This window comes from Suncus etruscus, chromosome 6 (genome assembly GCF_024139225.1).
Source record: "Suncus etruscus isolate mSunEtr1 chromosome 6, mSunEtr1.pri.cur, whole genome shotgun sequence".
Taxonomy (NCBI): Eukaryota; Metazoa; Chordata; class Mammalia; order Eulipotyphla; family Soricidae; genus Suncus; species Suncus etruscus.
In genome coordinates, this window is record NC_064853.1 from 100,813,833 (window position 1) to 100,837,111 (window position 23,279).

Here is a 23,279-nt window from a genome sequence, read left to right on the forward strand (position 1 = left end):
CAAACTGTGGTTGGCCAGGTGCAAGCACCTTAGCTGCTGGACTGTCACTTTTCAACCCCCCCCCCTTTTTTTTTTAACTTTTTGGATTTCCCTGGAGAGAGTAGATAGTTGCTCATGGTTTGAAAAATACTCTCCTGCATAATGTTTCAGAGCCATCTGTTCTGAGATAACTATGAGCTTATACATCATTAATCTCTTACAAGTAGCTTTTGAAGATTGCCTGAATATCTTCCCTGACCACAGAGGTGGACATTTCTCTGATTTTGATGCTAAGTCTCACTTTTTTAATTTGTTTTGCTCTACATCCAGCTCAGCTCAAGACTTACTCCTGAGCTTTACTCAGGGATCATTCCTAGCGAAGCTCTGAAGAATGTGGTGCAAGGACTAAACCTAGGTCAGCCACATGCAAGGCCAGTACCCTACCAGTTGTACAGTCTCTGTTATCCCATCACTCTTTACAGCACATTTTCGAGACCAGATAATTCAAATGTAAGAGCACATGCCAAATAGGTTTTGAGTCCCAGCACCCACTGGACCTGAGCACTGATATCAGGAGACTTTATTTTTCCTAACCATAAACAATTGGCCATATTCTTTTGTTTATTAAATGGCCTCAGGTGTCTATCTGCTAAGAAAACGGATATGGAATATGAGTAGGTCTAAAGGGACCAGAGCTTTAGTACTATAAAGTGCAAGGGATTCCCTTGCACTCAGCCAACCTGGGTTTGATCCCTGGCATCCCATATGGTCCTCTGCCAGGAGTAACTTACCCCTGATCACCACTGAGTGTGGCCCAAAAAATAACCAAAAATAAGTAGTAGGTCTGTAGACAACAGGAAGGTCTGATCATTCATCTCCATCAAGTTTGTGTTTGGAACAAGCTAGCAAACTGAGAAAAGCTGTGTCTGCTCAGAATCAGGTAAGGTTCTGTTCATCTCTCATCTCTGCCTTCCCAAGTACCTTGTACAATATGGTTCTGTCAGTATCACTCTCTTGAAGAACAGCTGTCTTTTCCCAGGGATGCATACATAAAAGGAGCATTTCTCCATCAGAACAACAGGGTCAAATCCTGACTTCTGCTTTAACCCATCAGGTGACCACAACTGTTGGTGACAGAATAATCCTTATAGTGTCCCTGGTTGGCCCAAGAGATCTAAAATACCAGCAACTAGTAACTGCAGCTAGAAGCTAGATCAGAAGAAACTGCAAGAACTTTGTACAGAGAAAAACATTTTAACAAGCACTAGAGACTTGTGGACATGCTCCCCACTTAGCAAATGATCATCATTTATGAGCAGGAAAACGTCTCAAATTTAGCACTTTGGAATTCTCTCAGACACCAGCTTAGATCTTCCCCCTAATCCAAAGGAATTTAGCCCATCTAGTTAGAAATGAAACAGGGTTTCAAACAAAACTGCCTGGATTCAAGTCCTAGCAACATTACACTTTACTGTGTGGCTCAGTACAAATTAACTCAAGGCCCAGCGGACCATTCAGTGCGCCCCTTAGAGGGCGCAGTGTTTCACTCCATTAATCCCAAATCCTTATCTCCCTTAACACCATTTTAGGAAGGTGTTTTAGCAAAGTAGCCAATTAAATGTTGCTACCATGCTGAAGCATCCTGCAGTCCAGAGAAAATGGCCTGCTTTAATGTTCCTCAACCAAGGGCCATTATGAATCTCTTTGGCCCCCAGGAAATAATCACAATTGAAAAATACATTGATTTACTTGAAGCTTCCTGTTGCCCAGGTGTTTGCCAAGTACCTTACTACACTGTCTCCTTTATCTGTTAGAGCAGGGCTTTGTCACAAGTTCGTTTCAGGGACCAGATTCCATAAACTGGTAAATATACTTCTTGAGGACTTTTAAACTCAAAGGGATGGTCTATGTACTGTGATACATATTTCCCTAAAGTAATAAAAAAAAATACTTTTGAACTTAAGCCACATGTTGACCAATCTTGATTCCTGAGAGGCAGCTAAAAACCTAGAAGTTGGCCACCCCTCCTTGCTCTATGCTCAGAAATCGCTCCTGGCAGGCTTGGGGGAACATATGGGATGCTGGGATTTGAATCACAGACCTTCTGCATGAAAGGCAAATGCTTTACCTCCATGCTATCTCTCCGGTCCCTGCAGAAGCTTTTTAATGTAGTCCCATCTACTCATATTTTTGTGGTCTTTGTTTCTTTTGTTTTTGTTTTCAAGTCATTGAAATTTTAGTGGGCAGTCCATGAATCTGTATAATGTTTTGAGTAGAAATATCATTTTGACAATGTTGATTCTTTCAATCCATAAACAGGGAATGAATGTCTTTTCCATTTTCTGGTATCCCTTGCTATTTCTTTTACTGTGATTTATTATAATTTTCTTCTTTTGGTTGGAGGGGGGTTTGGGCCATACCCAGCAACGCTCAAGGGTTACTCTGGCTCTGCACTCAGAAATCACTCCTGGCAGACTCGGGACCATATGGGATGCCGAGATTCAAACATGGGTCTGTCCCAGGTCAGCAGCATGCAAGGCAAAAGTCCTACCACAGTACTATCACTACAGCCCCAATTTTGGAGTATGAGCACTAATACTTTTTTGACGTTTTGGTAGAATTCAACTAAAGAACCCATATGGACCAGGGTTTTTGTAGGGAGAATTTTAATTACTGTTTTAAGTGACTTATTCATGATTAGTCTGCTCAGATTTTTTTATTTCCTACTGGTTCAAATTTGTATGATCCTAAGAACTCATCCATATTTTCTAGGTTTACTAGCTTGGTCACAGAATTGATTGTAACCTCTTTTATCTTTTATTTTCTGAGGCATCCACTGTCATTTTGATCCCAGTTATTTGAGCTTTCCCTTTGTGAGTCTACCCTAGTTTAGGCTTTTTAAAACTTGTTTGTTCTTTCAAAGAACCAACTTTCTGGTTTCATTGACTCTTTGTACCATTTTATTGTTTCCTATATAATTTGTTGGTTTTTGGGGTCACACCCAGTGGTGCTCAAGGGTTATTCCTGGCTCTGTGCTCAATAAAAATACCCCCTGAAACACCACTGAGTGTGGCCCAAAAAACAAAAATTAAAATTTTTCATATTGGGGGCCAGAAAGATAGCATGGAAGTAAGGCGTTTATCTGGCATGCAGAAGGACGGTGGTTTGAATCCCAGCATCTCATATGGTCTCCTGAGCCTGCCAGGAGCAATTTTTTTTTTTTCGATTTCTAAATGTAGAGCCAGGAGTAACACCTGAGCACTGTATGACCCAAAAAACAAACCAAAAAAATAATAATAATAATAATAATTCATATGATTCAGCAATATCACTTGTTGGCATAGACTCCCAAAATGCAAAAACATTAATTCAAACATATATATACATATACACACATATATAAAATCACTTGTCTTCACTGAAGCACTTAATACAACAGTAAAGATACCAAAAGAACTGAAATGCCCAACTGTGGGTGAAAGTTGTAGTATATATACACAACAGAATAGTATGCAGCTATAAAAAGGGACAGAATCGGGGCCAGAGAAATAGCATGAAGGTAAGGCGTTTGCCTTTTAAGCAGAAGGTCAGTGGTTCGAATCCCGCCATCCCATATGGTCCCCTGAGCCTGCCAGGAGCGATTTCTGAGCATAGAGCCAGGAGTAACCCCTGAGCACTGCCAGGTGTGACCCAAAAACCAAAAAAAAAAGGGGGGGGGACAGAATCATGCAATTTGCCATTACACAAATGAAACTAGAAGGTAACATGCTGAGTGACAGGAGTAAGAAAAGATACAGAATTATCTCCCTCATGTGTGGGATGGTTTGAGAGCAACAAATAGCCAAAAGTAACAGAACTGAAGAATTTGTCCAAAGAATTAAGCATAATGGAGGAAGGGGAGAGGAAGAGATCTTGAAAAAGAGACACCTGGGCCAGAGAGATAGCATGGAGGTAAGGCGTTTGCATTTCCTATAGGAGGTCATCGGTTCGAATCCCGGCGTCCCATATGGTCCCCCATGCCTGCCAGGAGCAATTTCTGAGCCTGGAGCCAGGAATAACCCCTGAGCACTGCCAGCTGACCCAAAAACCACAAAAAAAAGAAAAAGAGACACCTTTGGGAGCTTGGTTGAGGAAGTGGGTATTCTGGTAGCTGGTGTGTTATTAGAAAAATGTCTATATGAAACTATCATTAACAAATTAACAATGGGGCCAGCGAGGTGGCACTAAAGGTAAGGTTTCTGCCTTGCAAGTGCTAGCCAAGGAAGGACCACGGTTCGATATCCCGGTGTCGCATATGATGCCCCCAAGCCAGGGGCAATTTCTGAACGCTTAGCCAGGAGTAACCCCTGAGCATCAAACAGGTGTGGCCCAAAAAATAAAAACACAAATTAACAATATTACTTGCAGTATATAAAAGTCCTCATATCTTAAAAAAATATTATAAATCAGTACCTCAATAAATACATGTTTTTCAAGTTTATGGTTTTCTCCCAAAATTAACACTGGTTAGGAACATAGATTAAAAGCCTTCCTAGGTTGGATACCTGGGTTTGGTAGCCCCACTAAATACACCCAGAGCATTAACAATTTTTAAATCATATATTTATATATAAAGATTTAAATAATAAACTAGCATGACGTGTTTTGGAAAACTGGTTGAGAGCATCTAAGTAAAAATTGTGGAGGGCTGGACAAGAGCACAGGGGTAGGGTGTTTGCTTTGCATGCAATCAACCTGGATTCCACCTCCAGTATCCCATATTCCTGCCAGGAGTAATCCCCAAGCACCACCAGGTGTGCTCCCCCCCCACAAAAAAAAAAAAAAAAAAAAGAACTTTGGGGATGGGGATATATCCAATGGTGCTCAAGGCTTATACCTAGCACTGTGCTCAGGGATCATTCCTGGCAACAATGCTCAGGGGACCAACTGTGGTTGGTCACATGCAAAGCAAATGCCTTAATCCCTATAATACAGGTTCCATCTCTGGCATCTTTTTTTTTTTTTTTTTTTTTTTTTTTTTTTTTTTTGTGGTTTTTGGGTCACACCCGGCAGTGCTCAGGGGTTATTCCTGGCTCCAGGCTCAGAAATTGCTCCTGGCAGGCACGGGAGGACCATATATGGGACGCCGGGATTCGAACCGATGACCTCCTGCATGAGAGGCAAACGCCTTACCTCCATGCTATCTCTCCGGCCCCCCATCTCTGGCATCTTATATGGTCTCCCAAACACTGCCAGAATGACCCTTGAGCACAGCCATGAGTAACCTCTGAGTACTGCCAGGTTTGGTCCCAAACAAAACAAAGAAAAAGAACTTAAAAAAAATGTTTAGATCCTTGATTTGGGGCTGGGAAAACCCAGGCGCCACATGGCCCCTTGAACACTTTCCAATTCAACACTGGTGGGTTCTGGGCAGCACCAGGTTGGGCTCTTACTGTTAGATCCACTGTATTTTATAACCAATATACAATAGCTGGTGCAATAATCAATTAGATATTAAAATAGCAAAAGTTGGGGCTGAAGAGATAGCACAGCAGTAAGGTGTTTGCCTTGCACAAAGCCAATCCAGGTGGTTCGGATGGTGGTTCGAATCCCAGAATCCCATATGGTCCCCAGTACCTGCCAGGAGCGATTTTTGAGCACAGAGCCAGGAGTAACCCCTGAGCGCTGCCAGGAGTGACCCAAAAACCAAAAAATAAATAAATAATAACAATGGAAAGTTTACTAACAGACAAAAAATAATATCAGGGAAATCAAAGGAATACAGAGCATGCTTTGTATGTGGGAAACAGGGATTTGACTGCCAGCATGGAAAGAACTCCCAAGCACTGAGCTGAGAGTAGCTCCTGAGCATAGAGGTTATGGTCAAAAAATAAGAAAAATACTGCAAATAGGAACTAGTAGAAGCCAGAGATTTAGCACAGAATATACAGTACTTGCCTTGCATGTGACCAACATGGGTTCAGTCCCTGGCACTCCATATAGTTCCCCAAACACTACCAGGAGTAAATCCTGAGTGAAGAGACAGGAGTATTTCCTGAGCAAGCCAGGTGGCCCAAGTCAAAAATAAAGTAAAATAGAAAACAGTAACCACTTGAACCACGTAATGAGAAATAATGGAGCAAATTAACATCATTTGTTTCTTAATAGGATAGAAGACAGAAAACACAAAATAATCTAAGCATCTAGAAACAATACAATTGAGGGCCTTTCTACAAAATAATTGGTAAATACTCTTCAAAAAGTCAGAGTCAGGGCAATATAGTACAATGGGTAAGGGCTTTGCCTTACACACATCTGACCATATTCAAAGACTGGTACCCCAATATGATCCTGAGCCAGGATTGATCCTTGAGTGCAGAATAAGGATTAAGCCTTGAGCACTGCAGGTTATGGTCCAAAAACAAAAACTTAAAATAGGGGCCGGTGAGGTGGCGCTAGAGGTAAGGTGTCTGCCTTGCAAGTGCTAGCCAAGGAAGGACCGCGGTTCGATACCCCGGCGTCCCATATGGTCCCCCCAAGCCAGGGGCAATTTCTGAGCGCTTAGCCAGGAGTAACCCCTGAGCATCAAACAGGTGTGGCCCAAAAAACCAAAAACTTAAAGTAAATCTGTGCTAAAAATAAAGGGCATTGGGGGGGGTGGGGGGCATGGGCACATGCAAGCTATTGACTGAGGCTACATATATGTAGTTTATTACTGAGATACATCCCCCACTCATTTTTGTTGTTGTTTTGGGACCACGCCTACCAATACTAGGGGGTTACTCCTGGCTCTGCACTCAGGTGCTAGTGGTGCTCCTAGTAGTGCTTGGGAGACAATATGGAATCCCCAGGATCAAATCCATGTAGGCTATGTACAAGGTAAGCACCCTATTCACTGTACTCTCTCTCCTGCTCTCCTCTTAATAAAGCAAATAATCTTATAGAAAAACACAAATGAAATACTTGTAGAATGTAAGACTTAGGCATTCATTACTGTATTCAGATTCTTCAGTTTCATGATTGCAAAAGACAAAGCTGGGTACAAGTGGCCCGGAATTGATTAGCCCCTGGTACATTTCCCTTTGATTTGTTCACAAAGGAATATTTGCATGTTTCCTCCAAGGACGTTGGACTTTCTTGCTCGCCAAGACATCCAAGTCACAGCAGATCCGGGCTCTCGTGGAGGAAGGTTGTATGATGTCATCCACAAACCCTGGGAAACACAAGAAAGCAGGATCACATCAGCGCCCTTGGAGGCTGCCGTCCTTCAAGATGTGCTAGGCTGGTCCTGGCTAGCACGATCGCTCTACAGGTCCCTCTTTCTTCAGTGGGACTGCCCTGGACAGACAGCCAGAGCCTCACCCATCTCCAGGGACAACAGCAAAGGCAAGAAGAGGTGGCTACTTTGGCAGGACCTACCTCTCACTGCTGCAGGGAAAGGGTTGGCAAACTTCTCAATATACTCCTCCTGGGCCGCTTCCACATTCTTATGCCCTTTGAAGATGATCTCCACAGCTCCCTACCAGGGGAGAAAAGGACATTGCTGGGACTTTCACTCTGGCCCAGCCCATCTCCCACTGTCACTGTGTGTGGTTGCAGACTTCTTAGGAATCCAACCATCCTTCAGAGCAGCAAGGACTCACTGGACATTGCCTGAACACTGTACTCCACAGGAGGGACTGGGACAGCAGCCCAGAGTGGGAGCTGGTCTCCCTGCAGTTTAGCCTGACCTCTCCCACTATCATAAGCCGGCTTCTCTGCAGCAAGGTGAAGAGGAATGCTGACTTCCCATTCCACACCCTGAGCCTTTAGAATCTAAGTCAGTGGCCAAGGGAAGACTGACCTGCAAATGCAGTGACATGGTGGGGGCAAAGGGGACCAGGACTAAGGCTGGCCTTTACATCGACTCTGCCTCAAAGTCAGCTCTGAGTGCCTGGGAAATTTATTTCAAAGCAGGAGAGGAGGATGAAACAATAATGCAGTGCCTTACACTGTAATTACTTATACTGCAATGTCAGCCTTGCACAGAGCTGACCCAGGTTTGATTCCCAGAATCTCAGACTGTTCCCTGAGCACTACTGGGTATAGCCCAAACAAACAAAAACAAATCTTTTTTTTTTTTTTTTTTTTTTTTGGTTTTTGGGTCACACCCGGCGATGCTCAGGGGTTACTCCTAGCTGTCTGCTCAGAAATAGCTCCTGGCAGGCACAGGGGACCATATGGGACACCGGGATTCAAACCAACCACCTTTGGTCCTGGATCGGCTGCTTGCAAGGCAACGCCACTGTACTATCTCTCCAGGCCCCAAAAACAAATCTTAGCAAAAGAGGCTGAGCAACGTATTGCACTTGGCCCAAGTCCCCACGATGAGACTGAGCTTCAGGAAAGAGCGCCGCCAATCCTCCCACTGGCCGGCATAGCTGACCCTCATTTTCCTCTTCAGAACTGCAAACTATCTGCACACCCTCCCGTCCTGAGCAGAGGCCCGCAGTGCCAGACTGAGAGCAGAGACCAGGAGGTGGACCTGGCTCTGCTCATAGGAGGGAGAATCCAAGGTCCAGACCCAGCTCATGGACACCCCTCACTCATGCAGGCAGGCCCAGGAGTTACTCTCTTTCCAACTGTCCAGAAGATCCAGTCTCTGGATCCAGGAGAAGAAAAACAAGGCATCCTCACCTTTGATCCCATGACTGCAATCTCTGCTGTGGGCCAGGCATAGTTGGTGTCGCCACAAAGGTGCTTGGAGCTCATGACATCATAGGCTCCACCATAGGCCTACAACAGACCCAGATGCTGCAGGTCAGTGCTGGAGTTAATCATGTGATGTCGCTGAAATGCTACCGGAAGTGAGTGAAATAAACCAAAAGGACTCGTGCTTCTGAGCTGGGTGGGGAAGAGTCCAGGTCCCGGGTGCTGCCAAGAGGCCTCCCAGTTAATATGCTCACACATCCAAGTGTGACCCACCACAGTACACAGCATCAGCGCATGGTGTGTCCCCCCTGGCTTCTCCTACCACGCTGATGCTCCTTGGGAAGACCCGGGCTCACCTTCCTGGTGATGATGGTGACTTTGGGCACAGTTGCCTCAGCAAACGCGTAGAGAAGCTTGGCGCCATGGCGAATGATGCCTCCATACTCCTGGGCTGTGCCTGGCTCAGGAGGATGAGTCATTAAGGACCAGGAAAGCCCTCCTCTGGGTTCCCAGCATATGCTGCTGAGGAGTCCTCCCTGGAGCTGTCCCTGCTTTCTGTCCCATCTGCTAGATACCCGAGCATGGAGAAGTCACAAATCTGAGGAATTCTGCAAGATTTCCAGAGGAAGTAAGCACCTCCCTCAGAAAAACCCTGCCTGGTCTCCCAACAGGGACTTACCGGGCAGAAAGCCAGGAACATCGACAAATGTGATGAGAGGAATGTTGAAGGCATCGCAGAAGCGGACAAAGCGAGCCCCTTTCACAGAGGAGTTGATGTCCAAGCATCCTGAAAAGAAGTGCCAGCCAGGCTGAGCAGCTCGCCCAGCTCCACCCCTGTACGATATGCCCTCAGGGCCAACAGGGCACAACCTACTGAAATTCCAAGTGTCCCTACTGCGGTCGGGCAAGGGCTTCCCCCACAACTGGAAACAAGGATTCTGCAGGGTCACCTAGGACCAAAGGGGCTTCTGGCCTTGCTGAAGAGGTCCCTGGCTGAAGGGTGTTTCTGAAATGCCCATTTCCAGGGCTGTCTTACTTTGGTTGTCACACATGTATTTTACTTGGGGTGTGGGATAAGGGCTGGGTAGGAGCAGGTGCTGAACACTGTCCCGCCCCTCTTCCCGCTCTCCCAGATTCTGGCCTCTGCTTGAATCCTTTAGGTCATTAATATAGATGCTGACTTACAAGAAAAGGAGAGATTTAAGACATTCTTCTACTGAGTTACATTTTCAACCAGAAGATATGCTACTCTTAAGCATTCGTCTGGACAGGTTCTGACAATTTGACAATTGTCTGCCCCCATGTAAAAGACATCTAAAAGAATATTTAAGGACTGGAGTGACAATAGTTTATCAGGGAGGGCACTTATCTTTCAAAGGCCAACCAGGTTTTGGATGCCCCAGAAGCCCATAGGGTCCCTCAAGCCCTGCCACCTCAAGCCCTGAGTACCCCAACAAAAAGGCAAAACATTGTGTCAAATATTTCTATCATTTCAGAACATTCACCCAGCAAGCATGAACAGCTGCACTGTGGTCTTTTTTGAGCTGTTTGTCCTTTTACTGTTTAGTTTCTAGGATTGATTACGATATATATTCCAGATGTAAATTTTTGATCAAATATATATATATATATGTATTGCAAAGTATTTTCCCTGGCATGTGCCTTACCTAGTCAACATAATTAATACATTAATGCATAATTAATAATTAACATTTTCTTTTTTTTTTTTTTTTTTTTTTGGTTTTTGGGCCACACCCATTTGACGCTTAGGGGTTACTCCTGGCTATGTGCTCAGAAATCGCCCCTGGCTTGGGGGGACCATATGGGACGCCGGGGGATCGAACCGAGGTCCTTCCTTGGCTAGCGCTTGCAAGGCAGACACCTTACCTCCAGCGCCACCTACCCGGCCCCAATAATTAACATTTTCAATGGCATTTGTTTAAAGTTAAGAAATTCCTTTTTGGGGCCGGAGCGGTGGTGTGAAGCGGTAAGCATTTCCAGCGCTAGCCTAGGACAGACCTTGGTTCAATTCCCCGGTATCCCATAAGGTCCCCCAAGCCAGGAATGATTTCTGAGCACATAGTCAGGAGAAACCCCTGAGCATCATCAGGTGTGGCCCAAGAAAACAAAACAAAACAAAAAAATTCCTTTTTAAAAAACTTAAAACAGATTTGTCTGTCCTATTCAAGAAGCTCCTGGCCTACTACAGAATGGCACAGATGAGTCTATAATTTAAGAACTTTGTAGGTATAGAGTTTTATCTTAAGGTCTCAGTTGAGGTTTTCCTCCTTCTTCAAGGGGGTGGGAGTTGGGCCACACCCAATGGTTCTCAGGGCTTACTCCTGGCTCTCCTTAGCAATCACTACTGGCAGGGCTCGAGGGACCAAACCCAGGTCGGTTGTATGTAGTCCCTCAGCTCACTTTTGAATCTGTATTTTCAGTGCATAGAGTGAAACAGTAGTCTTCCTATTTTTTCCATAAAGATATTTAATTGCTCTATCACCATTTGTCAAACAGATTTCTTTTCTATGTTGAACCAGTTTGGGTGCCTGATCTATTTTCAGTGAGTTGAAACGGTCTCTTTCTTCACAATGTATTTGCTTTTGTTGTTTTTGTTATTGATCTTTATGCCTATGCCACACTCCAATTACTGTAGCTCTATAGTTCTCATTGCTTTTTAGTCTGAGATAATTTTTATGTCACAAGGACATCTGGCAATGAGGCAAACATGGTTGTCGCAGGAAGAAACAGAGAGACAAGGCCTAGGACTGGTATCAAGCAAACAGGTAGTGGCTAGAGACACTGTTAAATATCCTCCACAAACAACGAAACAGCCTGCTTTGCAGGGGTCACAGGAATCCGAGTGCATTGGTGGTGTCGAGGAGCAGTATAACCAACCATATGTCCAAGCCAGAGCCAGCAACACCAAAAACAAGAGACCCAAACTTCAACAACCAACATTTAAAATGTGCCTGTCAAGGTGGCAGGCTGGGAACAGCAGGGACGTTGGCTGGTCAAGGAATGTGGGAACCCTGGTGGAGTGAGAAGCCACTGGTGGTGGGATTGGTGCTGAAACTCAGTATATCTAAAACCCAAATATGAACAACTATCAAACCATGGGGCTTTAATAAAAATTATTGTTACCTTGAACAGAATAGCCTGCTCAACAGTGCTGGTCATGTAGAGGAGAATACTATTTTCTAAGTTTTTCTTGAAATCAGCTAATGTAGTCTTCCAATTTTTTTTTTTAATAAATACTGGAATATTCTGGCTCCTTTGTATTACTAAATGAATTTCAGAATCTTCTCATTAGTTCCTACAAAAAAGACTTCTTATGATCTTGATAGAAACTGCTTGAAAATAGATCTATTCAGCATGCTACTAAGCTACTAAGCTAGATCTAAAATAATTAAAATATTATAATAAAAACTTAGAAAATAGAAACTTGCTTTCTCAGTTACATGAGCTATTTTTAAGTGCTCAGTGGTAGTACATACAGCTAGTACTGTCATGTCAAACACTACAGCTCAGGAACATTTCTTTGTCTTTGACGGTCTTTTAGACTAACACTGGTGTAGATTCAATTGAGAATGTTTTTGAACTTCTGACCCATGAGTATGTGAGACTTTATTATATAAGCACTTTATTATCTATTATTGTGGAGACCAGTAATAACTGTTAGTAACTGACCATGAAAGGCATGAAGCTTTAATTCAAGAGTACATAAGCAGCGACCTACTGAACTTGAATTTCCATATACCTGAGAATCACTAAGGAAAAGAGAAATCAAGGGTCCATAGTGAAATCAAATACTCAGACTCTGTCCAGGACTAAGGCAAGGACCCTGTGTTAAAAATCCTAGCTGTGGAGGTCAGAGAGATAGGGATAGTGTGTAGGGATCTTGCCCTGCACTTAACTGATCCAGGTTTGATCCCTGGCACCTGGGCATACAATCCCCAGAGGCCTGCCAACAGTTATCCCTAAGCAGAGAATCAGCGATAAGCCTATGCCCTCTACCCCACCTCAGGGAATAAAAATCCTCACAGTATAGATCATTTCCGGAATGAGCCAAGCAGTTCTTTAACCGTATGCTTATGAAAGCAGCCTTTGGTGTGGGCCCCGACACTGTAGATGCAGCCTCAGGGGGAGGAGAAGTTGAAGGGGACGTGAGAATCACATGTTGCTAACACCAGGGCCAATAGGAAAAGGAGCTGAGGGGGGCAACCATAGTCTTACTGTACAGAATAACCACTATAGAAACTAAACACAATTTCAGAATGTGAATTCCTAAGTGGAAACACTCTTTTTCAACAGTAGAGTAAGCATCTCTGAACAATTCTCCAACATAAATCCTAAAATAATCAACGAAACTGTCAGAACTAATTCAATCAAAACCCTGAAACAGACAAGGTTTACAACAATGAAAGAAAAGCACAACACAGAAAAACACAACTTCAGAACCAAAAGAAAGGCTGGGGTCTGGCTCAGTGGTGGAATGTGTCCTGCATGTGAGGAGAGTCTAGGCTCCAGAGACCATGTCTGAGGAAGAGGCAAATAACAGAGATCTTGCCCCTTCGCCCCCAAGCACTGCCTGACACTACATGGCAACTTCCCCCTCCTACCTGAAGCCACCTTAGGTTGGTTGCCAACAATTCCAACAGTCCGCCCACTCATTCTTGCAAAACCAACAATGATGTTCTTGGCATAATTGGGCATAATCTCGAAAAATTCTCGCTCGTCAACAACCTGCAGGGAGAAATAAGCTCCTGAGATCAAAATGATAAACAAGATAAAACTATATGATAGAATTACAAGCATTGTTTTATTTTGAGGCCACACACAGTGATGGTGGGTGCTCAGGAGACTATTTGAGGTGCCTTGGAAGGAACCTGGGTTGGCTGTGTACAAGACAAATGCCCTACCTGCTGTACTATCACTCTGCCCAGAATTAGATTACAAACGTTCGGAGTTTGTGATTTGCCACTGTGATTCAGGAAGCAAGACCACAGGCAGAGATCAGGTCTCCTCCTTTCCAGAGCTCCAGGGAGCTTCCTCCAGTATGAGGTGAGAGTAAACCGTGTGCTCTGAGGAAAGTCCTTTAGAATTTCGAATTAGTTAAACATTTTACCTTCTTTTGCAATCATCTCAAACTTGTATAAAAATTTCAAGCCTTTCCATGACAATAATCTCCCTCAATGTCAATGGACTAAATGCATTAATGAAGAGACAAGAGTGGCAAAACGAATCAGAAAATTGAATCCAACAGGGATCAAAGTGATAGCACAGGGGGTAGGGCATTTGCCTTGCATGGGGCTGTCCCAGGTTCGACACCCCACCCCCCCATCGAACATATGGTCCTCCGAGCCAGCCAGGAGTAATTTCTGAGTATAGAGCCAGGAGTAAGCCCTGAGAACTGCCAGTGTGGCCTCCAAAATGAACAAAAAAAAATTAATCCAACATTCTGCTGCCTGCAAGAAATACATCTGAGTAGTCAGAGAAAGGGCCTACATAAATAGTTTATGGCACATATTTAGAAATTGAAAAATGACCAGCAAAATGAACCTAAAGCAGGCAGGAGGAAGGAAATAAAATTTAGAGCAGAAATTAATTAACTGGAATCTAAAAAATAAAAATCTAAAAGATCATTGAAAGCAAAAGTTAGTTCTTTGAAAAAATAAACAAAATCAATAAGCATTAGCAAGACTCACAAAGAGAGAAATTTAATAAATCCAATCAGATATGAAAGGAAGGATATGGAGATACAGGTATGTCTGGAAGGTCCAGATCATGACATGAAGCTCACCACAAAGAGTGATGAGTGCAGTTAGAGAAATAGCTACACTGAGAACTATCATAACAATGTGAATGAATGAGGGAAGTAGAAAGCCTGTCTAGAGTACAGGCAGGGGTGGAGTGGGGAAGAGGGAGATTTTGGTGATGGGAATGTTTCACTGGTGAAGGGAAGTGTTCTTTACATGACTGAAACCCAACTACAATCATATTTGTAATCAAGGTGTTTAAATAAAGATATTAATAAAAAAGGGATACAGATATGTAATACAGATATTACAGAAATTCAAAGGGTAATGAGAAATTACTTAGAGAATCTTATGCCACAGACCAAGAGAACGTAGAAGAAACTGATAAATTTCTGGACTCCTATCACCCCCCCAAAGTTGGACCCAGATGATCTGGTATACCTGAACAGACTTATTATAAACTGTAATGAAAATCAAGAGACTTCAGGGATGGGGTGGTGGCATGAGCCGAAGGCATCTATCTTTTTTTTTTGGTTTTTTTTTGTTTTTGTTTTTGGGCCACACCCGGCGGTGCTCAGGGGTTACTCCTGGCTGTCTGCTCAGAAATAGTTCCTAGCAGGCACGGGGGACCATATGGGACACCGGGATTCGAACCAACCACCTTTGGTCCTGGATCGGCTGCTTGCAAGGCAAACACCACTGTACTATCTCTCCGGGCCCAAGGCATCTATCTTGCGAGCACTAGCCTAGGATGGACCTTAGTTTGATCCCCCGGTATTCCATATGGTCCCCCCAAGCCAGGAGCGATTTCTGAGCATTACCGGTTGTGGAAAAAAAAAATCAGAGACGTCTAGGCCCAAATGGATTCACTAGTGAATTCTTTCAAACCTTTTAAGAGGATCTACTGCCAATCCATTTCAGGCTCTTCCAGGAATCTGAAGAAACACTCCCAAATAATTTCTATGATGTAAACATCACCCTGACATCAAAAGCAGACAGAAACATCACAGAGGGAGAAAGAGAAAGAGAGAGAGAGAGAAAGTGAGAGAGTGAGAGAGAGGAGAGAGAGATAAAGAGAGAGAAAAAGAAAGAGAATTACAATTCAATACCTTAGTGAACACAGATGCAAAGATCCTCAACAAAATACTAGCAAATAGAATCAACTCATCAAAAAAGTTATACACTATGACCAAGAAGGATTTATCCCAGAGAGGCAAGGATGGTTTAATATACACAAATCAATCAACATAATACACTGTATCAAAAAAAAACACATAACATAATATCAATTGATAAAGTATTTGACAAGATACAGTACCCACTTGTGTAAAAACTCTGAAAAATAAAAAGGAATTAAAAGACCTTTCCTCAATATAGTCAAAGCTATTTACCACAAATCCATGGCAAACATTATATTCAATAGGAAAAAACTAAAAGCTTCTAAAATCTGGTACAAGACAAGGCTGCTCTCTCTCACCACTCCTGTTCAACATAGTACCGGAAGTACTTGCCATAGCAATTAGGCAAGAAAAAAATATCAAGAGTGTCCATATAGGAAAGAAAGAAATCAGGGGCCAGAGTGATAGCACAGTGGTAAGGCGTTGGACCCTAGTTTAAATCCCAGCATCCCATATGGTCCCCCAAACCTGCCAGCAGCGACTTCTGAGCACAAAGCCAGGAGTAACTCCTGAGCACCACTGGATGTGACCCAAAAAGCAAAAAAAAAAAAGAAAAGAAAGAAATCAGTTTCACTGTTTGCAGATGACATGATACTTAAGGATTTAAAAATCCTGAATACTCTACAGAAAAGCGTCTAGAAACAATAGATTTGTAAAGTAAAGCATCAGGCTACAAAATTAATGTGCAAAAAAATTCATCGTTTTTCAATAGAAAAATAATGAAAAAGAAGAGATATTTTAAAAAATCCCATTCACAATTGTGTCTCAGAAAATCAAGTACCTCAAAATCAACTAAAAAGGTAAAAGATTTATACAAAGAATACTACAAAACACCACTTCAAGAAATAAAAGAGAGGGGCTGGAGAGAGAACACAGAGGTAAGGCGTTTTTGCCTTGCATGAGGAAGGTCGCTGGTTCGAATCCTGGCATCCCATATGGTCCCCCAAGCCTGCCGGGGGCTATTTCTGACCGTAGAACCAGGAATAACCCCTGAGCATTGCCGGGTGTGAGGGAGGGAGGGGGGGAGGAAGGGAGGGAGGGAGGGAGGGAGGGAGGGAGGGAGGGAGGGAGGGAGGGAGGGAGGAAGGAAGGAAGGAAGGAAGGAAGGAAGGAAGGAAGGAAGGAAGGAAGGAAGGAAGGAAGGAAGGAAGGAAGGAAGGAAGGAAGGAAGGAAGGAAGGAAGGAACTAAAAGAAGACACAAAGAAATGAAAATACATACCCTGCTCATGGATTGGGAGGATTAACATCATTAAAATAACAATACTTCCCAAAGCATTGTACAGATATAATACAATCCTCATAAAGATACTCATGACATTTTTCAAATAGATCAAACACTTAGAACAATAAAACTCCATGAAATGCTAAGGCAATTCATTTCCTAATCCACGGGAAAAAGAAAATGGGAGGCGTCACTTTCCCCAACTTCAAATTGTACTATAAAATAAGTTATTAAAATAGTATGGTAGGGGGCCAGAGAGATAGCATGGAGGTAGGGTGTTAGCCTTGCATGCAGAAGGATAATGGTTCATGGTCCCACATATGGTCTCCCTGCCAAGAGCAATTTCTGAGTGTAGAGCCAGGAGTAACCCCTGAGCACTGCCGGGTGTGACCCAAAAACAAAAAAAAACAAAAACAAAAAAAGGGCCTGGAGAGATAGCACAGCGGCATTTGCATTGCAAGCAGCCCATCCAGGACCAAAGGTGATTGGTTCGAATCCCAGTGTCCCATATGGTCCCCCGTGCCTGCCAGGAGCTATTTCTGAGCAGACAGCCAGTAGTAACCCCTGAGCACCGCCGGGTGTGGCCCAAAAACCAAAAAAAAAAAAAAAAAAATAGTATGGTAGTAGAATAAAGACAGACCCCTCAGATCAAAGGAATAGACTTGAATATCCTAAGACTGACCCTCAGGTATAGGATCAATCAATCTTTGAAAGGAGAGAAAAATATGAAGTGGAGCAAGGAAAGCCTCTTCAACAAGTGGTATTGGGAAAACTGGTGGACAACATGCAGAAAAGTGAACTCAGACTTCTCTTTAACCCATGCACAAAGGTCAAATGTAAATGGATTAAAGACCTTGATATAGACCGAAACCATAAAGTATATAGAATAACAAGAAGGTAAGATACTCCATGACATTGAGACTAAAGGCATATTCAAGGATGAAACAGCACTAACTGACCAAGTAGAAGCAAAGATAAACAAATGGAAATACCTTAAACTAAGAACCTCAAAGAAAACAGTAACAAAGAAACAGTGACAAGGATACAGACAGAATAGGAGAATCTATTCGCCCAATACCTGTCTGATAAGTTAATATATAAGGCACTGGCAGAGCTTATCAAGAAAAAAACATCTCAGAGGCCGGAGTAATAGCACAGCAATAGGGCGTTTCCTTGCACACAGCTGACCCAGGATGGATGTGGGTTCAATCCCCAGCATCCCACATGGTCCCGTGGGCCTGCTAGGAGATAAAGTGATACGCATGATACCCCTTCAATAACAATACTGCAGACAACAGAGGGGCGAGGGAAAGAAGGGGTGAGGTGGAGGAAGAGTAAGAAAGAAGAGGAGGAGAACGAAGAGGAAAAAGAAAAATGTCTGCCAAGAGGCAGGGAGGAGGGGACAAAAGGGAGGGCAGGAGAGAAACTGAGGTCTTTGGTTTGGTGGCAGGAAACGTGCATTGGTGAAGGGTATTGTACATTGTACGACTGAAACTCAATCATTAACAGTTTTGTAACTGTTTCTCATGGTGATTCAATTAAAGAATTTACTTATAATTATAAATAAAATGTTCAAGCCTTTTTTTCAAGTTTTATATATCTTTACCAGGCTCCCTTCTAGGAATACTTCCAGTGTTTTGCCGACAACGTCTTTCAATGTGCCTCTATCAACCTTTGAGCATCCTCTTTCAATCCAGAATCCCCAAGCTTTCCTTTCATCTTATATTTTCTCTTGCCCCAACCCAAGAATCCATCACTTCTCCAAAGGCACAAGTTCCTTTTAAGAGTGTGTCATTGTTTCTGAGTTTTCCCAGATGACAGAGATACAGACAGATACATACACCCCTCTTAAAAGTGGATCTTTAAAAGTGGACCTTTTATAGAAAGTTATATAGTTTCATAGAAACTATAAACATTCCAAATAAACTATGAGGCTCATGCTAGTATTCTTTTTCCATAGTATAACTCTGATAGCAGAGACCCATCCATGAGCGTCACACATACTTGTTTCAACAGAGAAATGGTTTCAGAAGAAAAATAAATCAACCTGATTAAAAGCCAGCATTTCTTTCTAACTATGGTTGTTGTATATGAGATATTAGTAACAAAAGAAACCCTTGGCTGGTCCGATGGCAGTGGTTTATCAAAACTTATTAACATTAGTATCACAAAAGTTGATATATAACCCCTCTACTGCTCAATTTGACTGGCTTAAGGAAAAAAAAAGAGAAATCCCTGGGCTCAAAGGTTAATCAAAAAAAAAAGGTTAATTCATTTTTACTTCACTTGAAAGGTCCCCCCTTAAATGTTTTTTTGTTGTTGTTTTTTGCTTTTTGGGCCACACCCAGTGTGCTCAGGGGTTACTCCTGGCTCTGCACTCAGAAATCATCCTGGCAGGTTCGGGGGACCATATGGGATACACGGGATCAAACCGGAGTCCATCCAGGGTCAGTCTCATGCAAAGCAAATGCCCTACCGCTGTGCTACCACTCTGGACCCCCCCCCCCTTAAAAAAATTTTAACCTTCTCTCAAGATAGAGAATTTCATTTATGTTTTTATTAAATGTTTATTTGAACTCACTTATACTCAGTCCTCTGATTCAATTGTATGTTATTTTTGTGTTTGCAATAAAGTGCAAGCCTAATTTTTTACTTTCCTAATAACTGCCGAGTTGTTTGTTGGGCACTATTTATAAAAAAGTTAATATTGGGCTGCAAAGTTTATACAGTAGGTATACATGCTTGCCTTGCATGAGGTCAGCCCAGGTTCAATTCCCAATGCCCCATCTGGTTCCCTGAACCCCAACAGGAGTGCTATCCCTTAGTGCAGAGCCAGGAATAAATCCTGAACATCTCTGGGTGTGCTGGCCCCAAAACAAAAAGTTGATCTTAACTCCTGAAATTTGAGTTAATACTTTATCATATGTACATATCTGAATTATTTTATGTATTTGAACCTACATCCAGCTTTCTTTCTATTTCAGTGATCGTTATATATTTATGCCAATTCCACAGTATTTTAGCCACTGTAAGCTTTAATAGATGGTAAGTTTTTGGTTGTGGGGCCACAGTCAGTGGTGCTCTGGGTTTACTCAGTTTACCTTATCCCAGGTGGTGCTGGGAATCAAACCTGTTTAGGCTTAAGACAAGCTCTTCTCTAAAGCTCTAATTCTTGTATCTCTCGAAAGATAAGACTCCTCTGAGCACGAGGCCCGAAACAAAGACCCTAAAGAAGAATGAGCAGCTTCTGTAGCCCTTGGAGCACTTCTGAAGACTCCTATGTTGCCTGCCAACTGTTCCTCCTCCACATGGCCCTCAAGTCCTTCCATGCCACTAGGGCTACAGACTCTACATCTTCCCAGACACACTCACTGTTCTAAGCGAGTCTGAACTGTGTCAGGGATCTCAAACTCAATTTACCTGGGGGCCGCAGGAGACAAAGTCGGGGTGATCCTTGAGTGCAAAGTCAGTAGTAAGCCTTGAACATTGGGGGGTGTGACCCAAACAACTAAAACAAAAAAAGACTCCTCTAGGACAGGGCCACAAAATGTTGTGGGCCATGAGTTTGAGACCCCTGGGTAGATGATGTGAAGCCTCTGGGGTCAGCACCTTCACTAGGTCAGATCACAGAGCCCATTGTCATAGCGGAGCTAACAGACCAGAATGGAGGGAGGGAGGCACACTTACAGAATGGACAATGTCCAACATGTCATAGGCTTTGGTAGATTCCAGAGGGACAATGGTGTCAAGTTCAGGAACCAGACGATCACTTTGGAAAGAAAAAGACACAATCAGCACTGGAAAAGCCAAAAGCAAGCCTTCTGTGGGTGGAGGGGAGGGAAGAAAAGGTTGAGGCTCTTCTGTCCCTGCCTGGTTTACAGAGAGAGCACCATAACACCCTTTTTCGGTCACCATTTCTTGTTGTAGTAATTATTATTTTGGAGCCACACCTGGTGGCTCAGGGATCACTCCTGGCAAGCTTAGGGACCAACTGTGCCAAGCCACTTCATGTGGTAGCCTGGGAGGAGCCCAAGACAGGGCCGCTCCCTACCATAGGCAACTCAGCACCTCCAATGTCTTCTTTACAGTACCACCCTTTCCTCTCACACAGAGGCAGCAGAGATTGTTCTGACTAAGGAATATGTGTACCCTGGCTCAGATGTGAGTCAAGCCACTTGGCTCACCTCTCCAGAGCCCTGGAGTTGGGTCGGGGGGGAGAGAAAAAGAGAAAGAGAGAAAGGGGAGGAGAGAGAGAGAGAGAGAGAGAGAGAGAGAGAGAGAGAGAGAGAGAGAGAGAGAAAGGGGAGGAGAGAGAGAGAAAGGGGAGGAGAGAGAGAGAAAGGGGAGGAGAGAGAGAGAAAGGGGAGGAGAGAGAGAGAGAAAGGGGAGGAGAGAGAGAGAGAGAGAGAGAGAGAGAGAGAGAGAGAGAGAAGAAAAATGTCTGCTATATAGGCAGACAGGGAGAAGAGGAGTGAAATTGAGGACATTGGTGGTGGGAAATATGCAAGGATAAAGAATGCTGACCTGTATGACAACTCAACCATGAATAACTTTGTAAAAGTGTATCTCATGATGATTCAATTTAAAATTTTTGTTGGTCTTATTTTTTGTGTTGGGGTCACAGCCAGCAATGCTCAGGGGTTACTCCTGGATCTGCCACTCAGAAATCACTCCTGGCAGGCTCAGGGGACTATATGGGGTGCCAGAAATCAAACCCGGGTCTGTCCCAGGTCAGCTGAGTACAAGGCAAATACCCTACCACTATGCTATCTCTCCCCACCCTAAAATTTATTTTTTTAAAAAAGGAAGAGGGGTCCAGAGCAATAGCACAGTGGCAAGGCATTTGCCTTGCATGCAGCCAATCCCAGATGAACCCCTGTTCAATTTCTGGCATCCCATATGGTCCCCTGAGCCTGCCAGGAGGACTTCTGAGCACAGAGCCAGGAGTAACCCCTGAGCACTGCTAGGTATAACCCAAAAGCCAAAAGCCAAAAAAAAAAAAGAAAGAAAAAATAATATCTTGGAAAAAGACAAAAAATGTTTTTGGTCCCCTTCATAATTTCCAAACTACTTCTAGTACAGTAGGGAAGATGTTTGCCATGAGTCTGACCATGAATCCGATCCGTTTGATTCCAGCACTCAAATGGCTGTCCCAAGCCCCCCCAGAATTTGATCCCTAAGCACAGAGCCAGGAGTAAGCCCTGAGCGTAGCTGGGTGTGGTCCCCAAACCAGAAGTTACACAAGGGAACAGTCTTAAAATCATGTTTCTCACACCCAGACATGCGACCAGCCACCCACAGGAGGAGCCCCTCTCCCCTCATTCAGTGTGAAGTCACTGGAGAGCCGCAACATCACAGGTCCTGCCAGGGCTGAGGGGCCTGAGGGGGGGCAGAAGCCTGCATGAAAATGCAGAGTCCAGATGGACCCACCTGGGATCATGGCACTCGCGGATGGGAGCTGAGTCCTGGCTGCTGAGTGGCAGGTAATTGAAAAACTCCCGGAGATTGCACAAGGCATCGATGTCATTCTCAAAAGCTCTGTGGGCCACACCTGAGGACACAGCAAGGAAACAGAGTGGGAAGTCAGAGTGTCTGTCAGCCCAAAGATAAGGCTTCACAGTAATCTCCTCTTCTGGGAGGCAGTAAGGGTCAGCAGGGCCCCCCCTCCCCGCTCCAGGGACCTTCAGTCCATGCAGCCTGTGCCCTCCACTCTGACCCACCTCCACCCAGGACACCTCTTCTTTACTCAGGTCTGCTCTAAGGTCACCTGCTCAGGTGCTTTTCTGTGCCCCCCACAGCTCAGCACCCCCAGGCACTCATTCCTTGTCCTTCTCATCACTCACTTTTCCTGGGAGCGTCTCTTGCCCTGACCTCAATCCTAGAGTATCCATATCACTTCCATGGAGCAGCCCCACGTGAAAAATGTACCATATGCCAATCAGCTCCAGGAAAGCCCATTAAAGAACTTCTTCTCAAGTCCAGAAAACACAATGAACAATGTCTTTATAAAGTATGTTAGGATGGGTCGGAGAGATAGCACAGCGGTAGGGCATTTGCCTTGCAAGCAGCCAACCCAGGACAGATACCAGTTCGAATGCTGGCATCCCACATGGTCCCCTGAGCCTGCCAGAGGTGATTTCTCTTTTTTTCTTTTTTTCGGCCACACCTGTTTGACACTCATGGGTTACTCCTGGCTATGTACTCAGAAATCGCTCCTGGCTTGGAGGAACCATATGGGACGCTAGGGGATCGAACCATGGTCCGTCCTAGGCTAGCGCTTGCAAGGCACCATCACTCCATCCCAGGGGCAATTTCTGAGTGTAGAGCCTGGAGTAACCCCTAAATGCAGACAGGTGTGCCACCCCCCCAAAAAAAAAAAAACTATTCTAAAGAAAATTTTAAGTTAAAGGCAAATATTTGTAAAGCTGTCAAGTGAAAATAAAATAAAGGCTGTCAAAGCAAACCATGCA

The 23,279-nt window shown here is 43.9% G+C and overlaps 1 protein-coding gene across 1 annotated transcript in view; it reads right to left on the reverse strand.

Annotated features, from left to right (window-relative positions):
* Positions 1-6,939: 6,939 nt before the first annotated feature.
* The window catches only part of PCCB (propionyl-CoA carboxylase subunit beta), a 39,138-nt gene continuing 22,798 nt past the window's right edge, over positions 6,940-23,279 (reverse strand). The window contains exons 8-15 of the mRNA XM_049775978.1: positions 22,240-22,360; positions 20,497-20,578; positions 13,272-13,395; positions 9,329-9,436; positions 9,006-9,106; positions 8,635-8,733; positions 7,378-7,477; positions 6,940-7,171 (exon numbers count right to left, since the gene is read on the reverse strand). Coding sequence (XP_049631935.1) covers positions 7,050-7,171; positions 7,378-7,477; positions 8,635-8,733; positions 9,006-9,106; positions 9,329-9,436; positions 13,272-13,395; positions 20,497-20,578; positions 22,240-22,360 — 857 coding nt within the window. The 3' untranslated portion in view covers positions 6,940-7,049. The remainder of the gene's footprint in view (positions 7,172-7,377; positions 7,478-8,634; positions 8,734-9,005; positions 9,107-9,328; positions 9,437-13,271; positions 13,396-20,496; positions 20,579-22,239; positions 22,361-23,279) is intronic.